This window comes from Cinclus cinclus, chromosome 4, assembly GCF_963662255.1.
Source record: "Cinclus cinclus chromosome 4, bCinCin1.1, whole genome shotgun sequence".
Taxonomy (NCBI): Eukaryota; Metazoa; Chordata; class Aves; order Passeriformes; family Cinclidae; genus Cinclus; species Cinclus cinclus.
Genome location: NC_085049.1, coordinates 16,334,342 through 16,350,115, shown reverse-complemented (window position 1 = coordinate 16,350,115; position 15,774 = coordinate 16,334,342). Strand labels below are relative to the sequence as shown.

General features: G+C 38.3%; 1 protein-coding gene across 3 annotated transcripts in view; it reads left to right on the top strand.

The window, feature by feature from the left end:
- CELF2 (CUGBP Elav-like family member 2) overlaps positions 1-15,774 on the top strand; it is a 236,303-nt gene that overhangs the window by 195,142 nt on the left and 25,387 nt on the right. For all 3 annotated transcript variants that reach the window (XM_062491711.1, XM_062491709.1, XM_062491710.1), the window contains exon 9: positions 7,766-7,900. In XM_062491711.1, coding sequence (XP_062347695.1) covers positions 7,766-7,900 — 135 coding nt within the window. The remainder of the gene's footprint in view (positions 1-7,765; positions 7,901-15,774) is intronic.

Here is a 15,774-nt window from a genome sequence, read left to right as displayed (position 1 = left end):
TTTGTGTGTTTGTTTGCTTGTTTGTAAACTGGGAATACAGTCTAAAGAAAAATGGGGATTTTTCTCAAGAACTCTCTAACATACAAACATTAAACACTCAACACCAGGTCTAAAAGTGAGCACTGTTCTTGCTGTAGCAGCCATTGACTGACCCTGCTATATATTCAGCATTTTGTGAAGTCCAAGCAAATCATGAAACTGGTTTAACGAAAATTTGAGATCCTGAAATTTGAAAGACAACAAAAAGCTGTAGCTTGCCATTTAGCTTTCCAAGCTTTAAGGTTTCATGCCTAATTCCGCAGTTTAGTTTTATCTCATTTCTACTGAAAAATGAGATTTTCATTAAATCATTCTACTTCATGAGTCATGCCAAAGAAAACAATGTAATATGTTGAGATTGGTAATAAAGGTGAGAGAACTGGCAGTGGTGCCTTTGGTATTACAGTAATCCCCTAGTCTTGATTACAGGCACTAATTCCACCTTGCCAAAGTCTGCTTCATTGTCCTGTATAAAACATGCAAGGACATGCATCCTTATGAGTATATTTCATAGTGAGCACTTCCTCACTTTCCCTCCCCTTCTCTGATATCTTCTTAATGCTAATGTTAATTTAAAGGCAGTGTTTCCTCTCATGTGCCTCTCCAGCCTCAGTGTCTAGCCTGCACTTTGTCTTTGGGGAAGGTTAATAATGTAGATGAATTACATTATGTGATTTGATTGTCTTACTTTAAAAGACAATGTAAGCTACATTAAACACTAGCAACCTTTCAAGCCAACAAAAAACTCGTCCTTCAAATACATACAAATTGCATGGGAAGCTTAGTTTAAAGGAGATTGATGTTGCTTGAATGTTTGAATTGAATTTGGCTGGCACTGGAGCAGGTCCTAAAACCTGCAGTTATTTAAGCCAACCTCCCTGTTTAAGAGCTTGGAAATTACTATACAGGCAGTGTAAAAGGAGGTTTGCTATTGCTAGGATGACTGTAGAAAATATTTCAATGTTTTCTATGTTTAAACAATATACAGTCTAGCAAGATTTTTTTATAGTCCATTAATGTCAAATGTTTTGGCAGGAACAAATACTGGTTCATATAGTAGTATTTTTTTGTGTGTGACCATTCAAGACATACAAAAGTACAGTACTCATAAAAGACACAAAGGGCTCTTAATTTCATTGAATAGACAGTGTATTTTGCTTTCTGAAGTTATACAGGAGAACCCGTGGGTTTTACTTTGTCTTGCAGATCCCTAAACCCTCTGCAGCTGGGACTTTTTATATTTTTCCAATGTATATATTTTTTCCAGTCCTGTCCAAGTTCTCTCACAGTTTGGTTACATTTTGGGTTGAACTTCTGGCCCTTTCTGAGCCCTGCTCTACCCATTCCACCCTTCTTCCACTACCCAAGCCAGATTTCCTCCTGTTGCAGAGTCTGTAGGAGCAGATGGGTGAGAGAAAGTCTGCGAGGTTCTGCTTTCTGAATATTTTCGTCTAATTGTTGGATTGGTTCAGTGGATCTGGAGGGACCAGTTGGAAGCCAGGACCATCTGCACAAAAGCTCTATACTTTTGCATTGGCCAAAGGATCCTTTATATCCTCTGACTCTTGGATGGCTTCATTCCAGCAAAGCCATACAGAAGGAGGATTTCTCCTGCTATGACCTCTTTAGGGATATCATATTAAAAGTAAAGGTCACCAAGAAACTGTTTCCAGCTCAAGGGAAATAGCTGTTTCTTAAAGATAACTACCAGTTTTGAAAATGTTGACCTCAGGGACAAAAATATGCAGCTTTTGTAACACTAATTCCTTTGAAAGTCCTAGTTATTTTAACACATAAAATTAGCTTTCTTTTAAATTTTTTTCCCTTCTTTTACCTAATAAACTAGACAACTCTGTTTAGTGTTTTTGGAGAGACAGAGTTAGCAGCAAGTGAGCCTGTTCACAATCCACACATTTCTCCTTCTCAGAGGAGAAGGAGAGGCACCTTGAGAGGAAAAAGCAGTGCTCAGTAATTAGGAGATATGCTTATTCAGGTGGTAAAAGTGCATGACATGCAAGTTTGGCCAAGTCTGGGCACAAGATCTGTAGTGTGTGGACTTTCCATAGCCAGTAAATTATAGTTGAGGGAGCTTTTTATTGCCTTGGCCCCTTTGGGGATGGAATTTGTCCAACTGAACCTCAGTAGTTTGGAAAGAAGGCATCCCATCTCTGTGCAATGCCAGTGAAGAGGGAATCACTCCCAGACAGTGATGCATCCTACCAAGGATGGGGTTAATCTATTTCATGGATATTAGGAAAATACTACATATATTAGGAAGAAATTCTTCCCTGTGAGGGTGATGAGGGCCTGGCACAGGTTGTCCAGGGAGATGGGAATGCCCCATCCCTGGAAGTGTTCAAGACCAGATTAGTCAGAGCTTGAAGCAAGTGATCTGGTGAAAGATATCCCTTGAAAGGTGGGACTTTGAGCAACCTGGACTAATGGAAAGTGGCCCTGCCCAGAGCAGGGAGGTTGGAACTAGATGGTCCTTATGGTCCCTTCCAGCTCAAATGTTCTATGAGTCAATGGTTCTATGATTCTCTTTTAGGCTCAGATGATTTCATTATCCCCTCTTTCTTCTTTGACTATAGCAAGAGCCGGAGTAACTTTTTTTTGGACATAGATCAGATGAATCCTTCCTGCTGGGACTGAAGAATTTTCAATTGACAAAAGCACTTTTCTTGCCAGGATGTGTTTAGAGCATGTATAACCTGAAAATAGGCTGAAGTCCTACATAAGTCAAAAAAATGGCTTGAGGGCTGTTGGAATTAGGTGATCTTTAAGGTCCTTTCCAATTCAGCCATTCTGTGATTCTGTGAACCTGCAGTCGGATTTAAGCACATGCTCTTAAAATACAGGGCAGAATCAATTGTGGACTTAAAAGTTGTTTTAAGGGCTTTGCTCAATCAAACAATAATGGTCAGGGTACCTCAAGCACTTTTCAGATAAGCAGCTTTTCTAAAAGCAGCCACTGAGTACATGTGGCTTAATGGAGATGGCTCCTGTCTATTTTAATTCTTAGAATGTTGCTGGAATAGCCTTGCCTTCCACACCTTTATACACCAGCATCCAAAATGGCTGTCAGTGTTAGCAAATAGTTGCTTTTTAGCCTGGAGTTGATAAATTTTACCTTAATCCACGTTTTTTAAGCTGCAGCCAGGATTTAATTCAGATGGAATAAATCCTAATAATTGAGAAGGATAAAATTTCCAAAGCAAAGGAAGCCAAGTCAGTGGGAAGTGCTTATGAGTGATCAGATTTGGTTCTGATAATCACCACTGACTTTGAAACTCTCCATGCATATGGTGCCACTAAATGTCACTGGTGCCTTCCTTTTTTAGGAATTTGTGCAGTAAGCAAGTCTCAGCAATTTTCCAATATGATTTTTTTACTGGGTTTTAGAAACCCAAGAGTTGATGAGGCCTAAGAAGTCTTCAGGAATGGCTTATGACTCTGTTCCCTCCTCTACAAATACCCAATAATTCCAAATTTGCAGTTATCACAGGAGAAAAGCTGCAGTGACTGAAATGAGGCAAATTACTTCATTGTATGAAAGTTTGTGTCAGAGACAGCACAAGAAGTTGTAAAATGTAAATCTCATGCTCTCAAATTTCCCCGTGTTTTCACAGAACTGCATCTGTGACTGTGCAGCACTACAAAAATTTCCTGTGAATGTGCTAATAGGCCTTATGAGAATGTTCTATCACCATCCATCTGTCACTTTTTAACAGGCCTGATTGGCAAGCACTTGTAACAACTGACATCTGTTCTCGCTTATTGATATGTAGATTTATGGTAATTGCTGTGAACAATAAGACACAAAATTACCTAAGGTGAACATTAAATTAAATTTTCATGCCCCTATCCTTATAAATAATTTTTAAAAAAATCTTAAGTTTCAAGCAAGGCATCCTGTGCATCTGTTTTGTACATAATTTAATTGTTTTTTTAATCTGCCAAATAACAAAATGAAAGTTGAATTTCCTTGCAATCTTGAATATTTGCCAAGCTGATAGCACATTGGTAAATACATGTTATTAAAAATGGAATCAAACTGTATTGTGAATCTGGGTTTTTTAATCATTTCCCTTTAATTCCCAACATTGTCTCCATCATGAAGATCAAGAGTTATTCCTTACCCAGAAGGGGTTTTTTTCCTCTACAGGAGGATATTCATTTTTCATGTGCAGCCCTGCCTATGAGGCTTTTCCTCAGCGTTAAGCAATTTGCATTTCTTCAGAGAGAGGTGCATTTGCTGAGTGAGCAGTACTTTCAAATAAAATCCATCTACTCATTTGCTGTCCAGCTCTGTTGCGGGATTTGGGACTGTTTTGAAGAAACTGTAGGATGTGAAATGTGTGAAGACTGTGTGTGAAAGGGGAAAGAATGAGAGAGCAGATTCATCCCACAGAACTGCAGAAATGTACCTTAGTTGAGGTTCAATTGAACCAAAAATCCCCATTTGAAAGCAAAGTACTTTTGGGGTCTGGGACTTAAGAGCATTTGGTTTCCCTCCTCCAGGTTTGTCCAAGCAAGTGGGATGTTGACACTCCTGACAAGTTGATGGGAGAAACTAATAATGAGGGAACAGAGATGGTAAAATGCCTGGGGAACATGAAACAGTGATGACAGGACTTATTTTTCAGATGTTTGAGCAGAGGCTCCTAAAGACGATGCATATTAAGTGATAAAACTGTTGACAAGATGGGCTCTAGAGCATGCTGGGTGACAGTGTGTGCCATGAGCCCTTGCTGACCCTCACATTTGGGGACTCGGTTCAGCAGGGGTCTTTGCTGTCCTTCTCTTACTCAGATGTGACAATAACCAGCATGTTTTTCAGCTGCAGACACCTAGGCTGACACCCTATAATATCTGCAGGCTGCTTTGTGGCCAGTGTTTTACAGTTACTGCTACAGTAAAACAAATTGGGTGGGGAGACAACTTCATCACCACCAAGCTCCTGTTAATTCATCTTCTTTGAGCATTGAAACTCATTTGCCAAGTTGATGGGTTCCTCCTTGTGCTTATACAGAAAATATCGCTCTATTAAAGAAAAAAGTTATTGTGGACTGAGGCAATTATGGTATTTGTTTTGCATCCGCAGAGGTGCAAGGTGATTCATGAGTCCAAAGAGAGCAGCTGTTTGCTCTGATGCCTGTTGACCTTGTATGGCCTAGGCTGTCCTCTAGAACCATTCTGTATTTATCACAAGTATTTAATCCTACCATGTATACTATTTAAAAGTCCAAAGAAACCCACACACAGAAGAAAATATGACTGATCCTTTTGATGAGTTACTAAACAGTAGGTGATAGAAAGCCATTCCTCTGGAGGAGAGCGACTCACTGCTTTCCTAAATCCTTGTTACAGAATGGCACGAAAATACAACCTCAGTGAAGATCAGCAATTTTTGCTGGATATTCTTTGCTGAATTACTTATTCTCCTTATGAAATAGGAAGGTAAATTATAATTAAGGAGCAATATTAGTCCAGGATGAAAGTTAATTCCATATCTCATTTTGAGGGTTACTGACTGCTTTGTTCACAAAGATTTGTGTCCAAGCTTAAGTCTTTTCCATCCCCAAAATCTTGTTTGAAATAGTCTGCAGTCTTACTATCAAAACAAGATAATTCTTTGGTGGGGAAAAAAATACTTACACCCAAGGCAAGCCAGTAAGTCAGACCAGTAATTAAAAAAAAATAAAACCATGTTGTTTGCATACCTGAATCTCTGTCTGAACCATGTCTTCCAAAATAGTTTGGATTAGTAATGTTTGAGAAAAGCCTTATCTTTGAAGATGGTGTTTAGTCTCCAAAAGAAACCTTAAAGAGCTTTCTTGGCCATGTAATCTCTCCAAGTGTCCTGTTCCAGTTCCAGACTGAGTTGGTGTACCTTGGATCAACTAAAATCTTAACTCCCCCCATTGCAATTGTGTCACATTTTCAAAAACACTGACATCTAAACTGAATTTGGGCATTGACTGAGACACCCTCATAAGAACTTCAGCTCACCTGAGGCCTGTTGGAACATCCTGTATTTAATTTTGGGGCTTTATTCACAACTAAATGCTTATATCAAGGTTCAATTCACAGTCCAGAATGGTGTGACAGTAAGAATTCCTCTTTATGGAGATTATTGATTGTACTAACCCGAGTCTTCAATACTTGTGTTGGAAAGTAATATTAGTCTCCATTATTGCAGGAGTTCTGAATTCCTAGAAAGTATCTCTCCTTCATTGGATTTTATTTTCTTCTCAAACACATTTACCAAGTATTGTATTTAAACACTCCTTTTTTCATTTTCTCCAAGTTGTTGTTAAGCTCCTCTGTTTGAGATACAAAGTGTGCAGGGAGAAATGGTATCTCTTCTAGGCAAACTAACATTCAGGAAAAATCAGACAAGTTTCTAGGCATTCCAGCTCTTCTTTGAGTGTTCCCCAGTACTCATGCATTTTTCCCAGCTCTATCACTAGGTCTAGAAAAGGTATTGCTCTTCCTAAATAACCTTTCTTGAGTGTAGTTATATTATCAGGACTACAAGAACATAATAAAATTCTTTTAGTCTTTTGGGTTTTTGCACTTTGTCAAGTCTATTGAGGGCTCAAGCCCTCACGGAGATCCTTCATATGTCCAAACCCAAAGGATGATCTCTCACTGCCATCCAAACCATGTCTCTCAGTCCTTGTGTAAATGCCCAGCCTGAACATCACTCCTGGGGACTGTTGGTCTTACTCAGGGGACCCTGAGAAGGATCCAGTCTGGTTAATGCTAGCACCCATCTCATATCTGCATTTTAGCTCTTACTGAAGTATTTCACCTTAGAGTCAGTGCCCAAGTGCTATATCTAGTGAAATGTGTTTTCTTTTTAATTACTTTGGAGAGACTAACTCCTGTCCCTCTCATTTAAGCAAATGTACACCATTGGCTGTTGTTTAATCATCTTTTTTTTTTCTTCATTTCACAAAAGCTCTCTTTATTTTTTGTCCTCTTTTGCTTGCCATCTAAATTAAATATCAATGCATCCATTTCTTTAAGGTTCTCACTAAAATAAAGGTGCATCTCCCCCACATCTTTTAAAATAATGAAGTGACAGAGTGACTCAGTAGACTTGGCACCATAGTCCAGAGCTTACAGCCTGAAAATCCCTGTCTCAGTGATGGTTATGTGGTCAGGCTGATACTAATTTGATGTACTTAGTTCATTTGTGGTTTTAGAAATGAACCATCAAAAGGAAATTGAGCACAATTATTGGCTACTGCACAGCATAACCTTAGTGGTTATATTCACAGGAGACATAGGAACCAAATTTTATTCATCCCAATTATATGACCCTGTCCTGAATGTGTTTTAAATGCTAGTTATCTTCTTTACATCCCCCGTTGTTTCAGGAAATAATATTGTGCCTGGGCTTCAAGCAGAGTTTAAATGACTTTTAATTCTACACTTCCCTTAGAAGAGGCACAAACCGGGTTTAATTTTCCTGAAATATAGTCTGGTGTCTTTGGTGCATTCTCTCAACTCCAAGGTAGAAAGATGAGAAATACTCTTCAGGAACTGTAAGAGGTAGTTTGAGATTATAGATGTCTTGGGAATGAAAAGAATCAAGTTTATTGGCAAGGTACACCCAAAGCTCCATGACCATTGAAAATAGCACTTTTAGATGATTATGATTATGGTTATGATGATTATTACCTGTTTTAATTAACCCTATTGCTTCTCCACATAGGCATGAACGCTTTACAATTACAGAACTTGGCAACTTTAGCAGCCGCAGCAGCCGCCGCCCAGACCTCAGCTACCACCACCAATGCAAACCCTCTCTCCACAACGACTGGTGCTCTGGGAGCCCTCACAAGTCCCGGTAAGAGCAGAGTTCCTGCTTCCAGCACTCAAGCATGGCAGTCGAGGGGAAGGTGGTTGTTAAAATGCTGATTCCATGTTGTGTCCTAAATTCTGTGCTTGTGTAAATTGTGACGATACCTTTAATAGCTGAATACATTTTTGTTGCTGTTGTTTTTCAAGCAAATAACTGCTTTTTCAAGTGGGCCAATGTGGACATGTTCACCTTTCCAGATTCATTTCAGGGGCCATTAAAGCTTAACAGGCCCTCCTTAAAAAACTCTGCGCACAAATTACAATTGCATGTGAAACTTAAGGTAGAATTAACTTTTCACAACGAATTCAGAACATGACCAAGTTCTTCCCATCCAAAGGAAAATCAGCTGAGGTGGTTCATTTTAATCCCCATCTTTGATTCCCATCACATGCACGTATTGCCTTTACCCTTCATGAATTTTTGTAAAGTCCTTTTTTTTTTCTCCTTCTCTTGCTGCATCTCAGTTGAACTTTCTTCTGCTCTTGAGTGCACAGAAGTGATATCAGATTGTTGCAGAAGTTGCAGAAATTATATCAGATGCACAAGGAATACACAGCCAGATTCTGACTTCATTACACTGAGCAGAAGCCAGATTTATGAGGACAAAAGGGACAGGATAAGAGGTAGAAATGCCTTCATGACCACCGTGTGGATTTCCAGCCATATCTTTCCATTTCATATCTTCAAAACCCTAGAGAGAAACTGGGGCAAATTCGGACTTAGGTAACATTTCAGGATCTCCAGAATCCACAGAGAGATGTTGATTCAGTGAAGTTACTCTGGGTTTACAGTGATGTAGCTGAGTAGAGAATCCAGCCACTTATTGTTACATAAAGGCTGCAGGGTGTAATTATTTGCATCATGAAGTGTGTTTATTGCTGTTCTAAAAAACATTCATATTATTTTAGACACCACTAAAGAACATTTGTGTTTAATCTAGTTTAAGTGTGTATTTATCCCCCATGAAAAAGTAATTCATGGCAGACTGTTTGAGCTCATCAGTAAGGAAAACAGTCTTCACTACACAATAGAACTGGGACTGAGTGTGGTGCTGGGTGTTAATGCTGGCCATGGCTCCCATTATATTACAGTTTTATTGTTTGTTTGGAACAGAGGTTAAATGGAAATAAGCTTGGCTAGTACTAAGTTTGTGCAGAATTTTCCTGTTTCTGGCATGAGTCTCATCTTGACCTGAAAATAATATTCATCAGCAACATCTCTGAGAAGCAGGTTGGGTGAAAATAATTTTGGCTTGGTGATGTGTTTTTTTCAAACCTGAGCAATCTCTTCTCTCTGTCCTGGAGCTGGGAATTAGCACTTTGCAAAAGACTGTTCCCAGTGTCAATGTTTCCATGTTGCACCTGTCTAAATGCCACCCATTTACAGAAGCAGAAATGTTGCATTTCATGCAATGCTCTGTGGTATCTCCGCAGTTTAGCTGATAAATGTCTGAGCAGCCTTGTCTTCCCAAGACACACACAACATATCTTGACCCATTCTGACAAGAGTTCTCAGGGCAACTCAATGCACTGCACTGTGGTGGAGAGGGGCTGGAAATTAACTCGCTTTTTCTTTGCTGCTCTGCAGCACAGTGGCACCAGAATGTTCCTGTTGTACACTTTGTTTTGCCATGTACACACAGAACTTGGATTCAACCTTAAGGCCCGCGTTTCTCTCTTTCCCTCTCCAACACAGTCTTCTTATCTAGCCTGTCTGACTTGCTGTTCCCTTTTGACCTGATCTGGAGGCTCCTTGAGTATCTGGGAGGTTGTTTGATCTGATGTCCAGGTCTGCAGAGGCCCGTGGTAGACAGGTGCTTCCACTGGGCTGGGCAGATATATCTGTAGGGCAACTAAAACTTCCTATTGCTCAGGGTGGTATTGCAGAGCAGATATCAAGGGTTTTTCCAAAGAAGTTAATGGTTTTGGTTAGCACATTGAACTTGTGTTATTTTCAAAAAATTCTGGACATTTAGCCTTTCAAATAGTGCCTTCAGAATGCCGGTTGCCTTTGAAAGTCTAACAGATGGTACCTGTACACAGGTGTTTCTAATATTAGCTTGAAAAATCTCTAATAGGTCCACTGACCTATTTATGTTGCACAACCAACCTAAAATCAAACCTTGTTAAAATGTTCTTCAGTTTAACCTTCCTTATCTGGTTCCACATTCTCCATCCTATTAAATATTTTGTAAACCTGAATAATATCTTCAATGATTCTTCTTTGCTCCATGGAAAATGAATTTAGTTGGATAAAGCTTTTCATAGTAGCTCAAAGCATTTCCACTAGAACTTGAAATATGTTGGCAGAAAACATTTAAATCTGCCTTTCAATGTGTGGATATTTGGAGGCCTTAAGGGTATTATTTTGGTCTAGTTTTCCTTTAATAGAACACTTCAGTTTGTTGTGTTTCATAAGAGTAAATTATTTTGTCTGATTTCAAACCCAGGAAAAAATGTTTGCATCTCTTCAGATAATGCATTAAATTAATATTTCTTAGTTGAGAAAACAGCACACATTTGGGGCAGTGCAAACTAGATGCTTAAATTTAATCCTTCTCTTGATGTTGTTAAAGGCAAAATACTGCACAGAATGGAGATGGGCATAAGTGTGTACTTCCAGTATGCCTTGAACCATGGTAGACATATAATCTATATTTCTAGCCAGATATATCCCCACTGAAGATCTCCCCTGAATCAATCTTTGACCAAGAGCTCTTCTTCTGTCCTTTGTAAACACGTGTTGTAAGAGCCCCAAAAGATTGTTGTTTCAGTTAAAATTCATCTTGAAGCTTTATTTTACACAGATAAGATTTAGCAATCATTGGTGCACCACGCTAGTACAGAGGAGATAGTGGTCAGGCCAACTTCAGTGTATTGGCAGCACAGAAAAACAGGCCAGGAAGTGAGGAGCCAGCAGGACATCTGATATTTGAGGATTTCCAGAGAAATTAAACTCCAATGATCTTTCTCCTGTATATTCTGACTAAATAGCTTTGACCACAAGAGAGTCTAAGGACACTCGTTCTCCTCCATGTGCTAAATACTTTCTCTTAAGCTTGAAAGAGTATTCATTCAGAAAGAACAGAGACAATACAATCCCCCAAACTATTAATTTTTTTATAATTGTAAATTTATAATTTCAATTTTGCATACCCATGGAAGTGTCTCCCTACAGCATTGTTAGAAATGATTTTTTAAAAGCCTTTGCTTAAAAAAACATGAAAGATTAAGCTTTCATTTTAGTAAAAATCCCCTCAGGCAATAAATAGGTTCTTTTGTCTCTTGGCCCTGGAAAAAAAAATTTAAATTGTTTAAATTGCCTATGGTTAAAGTAACTGTTTCTTGCAATTATCAGATGGTAGTGAATAAAAATTAAAATGAAATAATGAAAGGCTAAAAACCAGGTAAAGGCATATTATGTCTTTCTCATGGGTCTTTTGAAGACTCATTTAATCATCTTTCTTGTCTTTTATTTTGATATGATAATTGTTTCCTTTATTTACTTTAATCAACTCTATTTAGTTAATTAATTCTTCACTTTATTTTCATTTCACTTGCTTAGGATACTTTTTCTGTTTAAAGATAGGTATCAGTACTATTTCATACTGTTTTAAAGGCAGGTAACTGTAGTATTTCATAACACAAGGATTTGGGCTGGGGTAGCTTTTACCTGACTCCAGCTTTGTTTCATCCAGTTTGTCTCAGCTCCCTTTGGGTGGGAACATGGAAATTTGCATTTCTTGTTAACTGGGAAGGGATTTTGGAGGGACTAGCTCAACTGCAGGTATCCACAGCGTAAATATCCCAGTTTGGGCAGGATGAATCCCAGCTGAGTGTCAGGAACCTTATTTTCTCCTCCAGAGACTGCCTTTGACACATCTTGTAAATGGATCATTGAGCAAAGAGCTCGCAGGGAGGTTTCTGTTCCAGAGCCTACGGAAATATAGGGTTCATTCAGTGGGTGGTGGGAATGCCTGGAGGTGGATGTGAAGGAAGGGCATATAAACTCAGGATCAAAGTATCTGTCTGACATATAATTTCCCTCAGTTGACCCACTATCCTAGTTTTCCCAAGGGTAATAATGTGTGTGCTGACTGGGTGATACCAGGCTAATGCAGCACTGTAAAATGTGGATCACTCAGAGCAGGTTGGTGAAAGCCATGTCCAGTCAAGGTGTGAGTATCTCCAAGGATGGAGATTCCATGGCCACTGTGAGATCGTTTCAATTTTCTTTCTCCAAATTCACACATAAATGTTTGTTTCAGTAACCAGTAGGAAAGCCCCACTATGTGTAAATGAAGAGACAAAACATCTAATTATATATCCAAATTTATCTGCATGAACATACACAATATAATTTCTGAGCTGCGGTGGGATAGAACTGCTAAAACAGAAGCTAATTCAGTTTCAGACTTAGGAGCCTTCATTTTCTATTACATTCTCATGACTCTTTGATTCTCTAACCTATTATTTATTCACACAGCTGAACTAGCTAGTCATGCTTCCATAAAAAACTCTTTAGGTTTATCTGCTGTGTAAACCTAAGAGGAAATATTTGGGGGCAAAAATGCTGATAGGGTAGAAAGTAAGAAAGTAAGACTTTTTTCCTTTAATGACCTCTTAAAATCCAGCATATCTTTTGTCATATTATGTCAGTATTCAGCCATTAACTCTTACGCTGAAAAAACAAAAAAAGAAAAAAATCTCCTAAGCACAAAGGTCTAAAAATACTCATTTTCAGACAGATGCTGACATTGAAGAATAACAGTCCCCAAAAAAGGAAGACTGTGAAGTATAGAATAAACTGGGAAGGAAAAAAAAATACACTGCTTTTCCTGTAAGAATTAATTCATTCTTTCCCTCTGCTCAAAGCAGAGAATTATAACTTATAGCTATCATCCGTGGCTCATTATTTTCTCTACCCCCTAATCTAGTATGAAGGTTGTCTTTGTTAGCTGAAGGTGTTCATGTTGTGAGCACAGTTGTTGAAATGGTAGATATTTTATAGAATATACAAGATGCTTCAGCTGAGAAGCAGTGAAGAATGTTCAAATAACCATTCTTTCGAAGATTTGCTTTTTGTTCACTTCAGTACAATACGTTTTTCTCCAATCAGTGGCACAAGGCTGCCACCGTGACATTTTGTTAGAGGCCAGTACACCCACTGAGATAGTTGTGATTTGCTTCCAGGATGATCCAAAAATAACCCTACCAGTAGGTGTGTAGGAAGGTCTGACAGTTTGCTGAAGACTGAATTGAAGTAGATGTTTCATGTTGGAAAAGATCGGTTTAAAATGCAGAATGGCACTCATCATGCTGTAGTACAAATTGATTATTTTTGTGCCATTTCATGTGAATTAATCCATGCTCCATTATTTTACAGTCATTTAAAAGAAGCTTTATTAGTTTTGAAGAACATAGAAAACTTCCCTAGTATAATTTTCATTAATTTTAGGATAAAGATACAGTTGATAAATATAAGACATAGCTTAAATAAAGATTTTTAAATGCAGTGTACGTACAGAACACACTTAGCCCAAACGTATGCTTTTGAATTTTGTATTTAAGTCTAGTTATATGAATAGCATTGTTATCTTAGTGCTTGGAGGACTGAGAATTTCAATGCCTTAACTCTCATCTCAACACCAATATTTTAAAAGAATATGTTTTCAAGGAAGCTATGGAAGAAAATCTTGCCTTAGCACGTCCACATCCCAGTGCCTGTTATTGGACTGCATAGTTCAAGGAGATTTGTGACAGGACAAGTATATTCCTGAACTGTTGTATATCAGCTGGGGTTACACACATGGTGTTCAGTTTCTGAGTATGTGGTTAGGCTCCTCAAGCAGTGAATTGATTTTGACCTCTCTTTGTGCCCAGAAATTATGCTGTTTCTTGGAGAAATATATTGGTATTAAGCCCATCTGATAATTAGGCCACCCTTAAGCAGCCATGCAAGCACAAGCTGAAGCCAGAAATAGGAAATTTGGCATATATTTTTGACTTATAGCTGTATTTTTAATAATGCTTCAATATGTCTTAAATGACTAAAGAAGAAAAGAGTGGGAATTGAGGCTAAGAATCTCTCAGAGTTCCAGTACAGTAAAAGGACAGGTGATAGATTCATATGGAGCCTCCCTGGAACAGCACAGTCTCTCCCTGGTGTCCTCATTGGAAAAATGAGCCAGTGATAACCTGAAGGTTGCTGATGACAGCAGACAGGCCATCAGTTTGCTGTTTGCAAATTTGGCCCTTAAAATGTAACAGGTCTTTGTACATTCTCCTCTCAGGGTTTCTGAGCAGGTGTACCAATGCAGCCTTGAAGGATGTCAGGGAGGTTCAGGTACTGAATGGGTTCAGGGTGGGCAGAACTGCATCATGAAGCAGTGTGAGGCTGCCTGACAACCATTGGGGTCATTTTGGCAAAGTTCTTTATCTGTTTTAGAATCATCATTATCAATTTATGAATTTTTGGCACAGAAATCTCCAGCTGTTTCCTCAGAATTCCATTTAATACCGAAGGACAAAAACATGGATGTATTTTGAGTCAAAGATTGTGCTAGTTAATTTTTATTAGGTTTGTTTTCTTATTTCAGGAAACAGCATACAGTACTAAACCATGGATTAGTAGGATCTAATTCAACAGGAGACATGTTTGTTTTTTAAGCATTATTACATTATCATCTTCCTAAAGTATTAAATCCATTGCCTTAGCACATTTCAGGATTTACTTTGCTTGCAGTATACAAATAACACATATAATGCATTATATTTTGTAAGTATCTCTCTACCCCACTCTTAATCTCTATTTCAAGCTACAAGAATCCCAGTTTGTAAAAAAAAAAAAAAACAAAAAAACCAAACAAACAAACTTTTTTTTCTTTCTGTTGGAAGCAGTATTTGAAGTTCATTCAGGGTTGCTTTCTACTAAAGAAAGATGATAGTATCAGCTTGCCTATACAGGTAGATATGTAAGCTTATATGTAATATACCTTACAAGAAGTTACAAGCCCAGAAAATGCTGCGGTTCATAATACCCAGGAAATAATGTAAATCTTAGAAAAACTCATGCATTTGAGGGAGCTTTCAACTACTGCCAACACTGTTCCTTCAATCCTACTGGATTGTGCTTGTGTCCATGGATACTTCTGGTCTGTTTACCCAAGGCAGAAAAATTAAAAGTAAAAAAATAATAATTAAGAAAATCTTAACTTTATTCTATTTTTTATTATTTTTAATGTCATAATCTAATTGTTTTAACATTCTCTCAGAAGAACTAGTTGCTTGAATATGGGGCTGCTGAATTATTTTATGCAATGTCCAAACAACTGCATGAGTTTAAAACCAAGTAAATTAACTCAACTGCCTTTGCTGTTTGCAGAACAAAAATGTGTAATATGGATGAAAAGAACCGGTGTCACAGTGAACTCAATATGACTTTACAAATGGTCTGCAAAAGACATAGCTGAGTAATTTTACATGAGGCAAGATAATCCTCAAGTTCTGCAGCTCCCGGAGTGAACAACTGCATTTTGTGGATGTGCTATTGCAATAAGGTGCTTGCACACCCCACTTAGAAACCCATCTGCTATGGAAATAATTGCATGCACCTTCAGGATTCATAACTGCTTTAACTACAAACTCAATTTTTCAATATATAGTTTAGCTCATCTCTATTCTAAAATACCACGGATAGGACTCCTAAGTGTCTGAAGGAAACAAGTCTTTTAGAAACATCTTGTTGCAATGGAAAGACAAACACCTCCCAAGGACTGTTTACCTGATCTTAAGACAGATACGTGAGGGAGATGAAAAAGAAGAGGAATCAGGCCATGTACTAGAATTTGTACTCTCCCA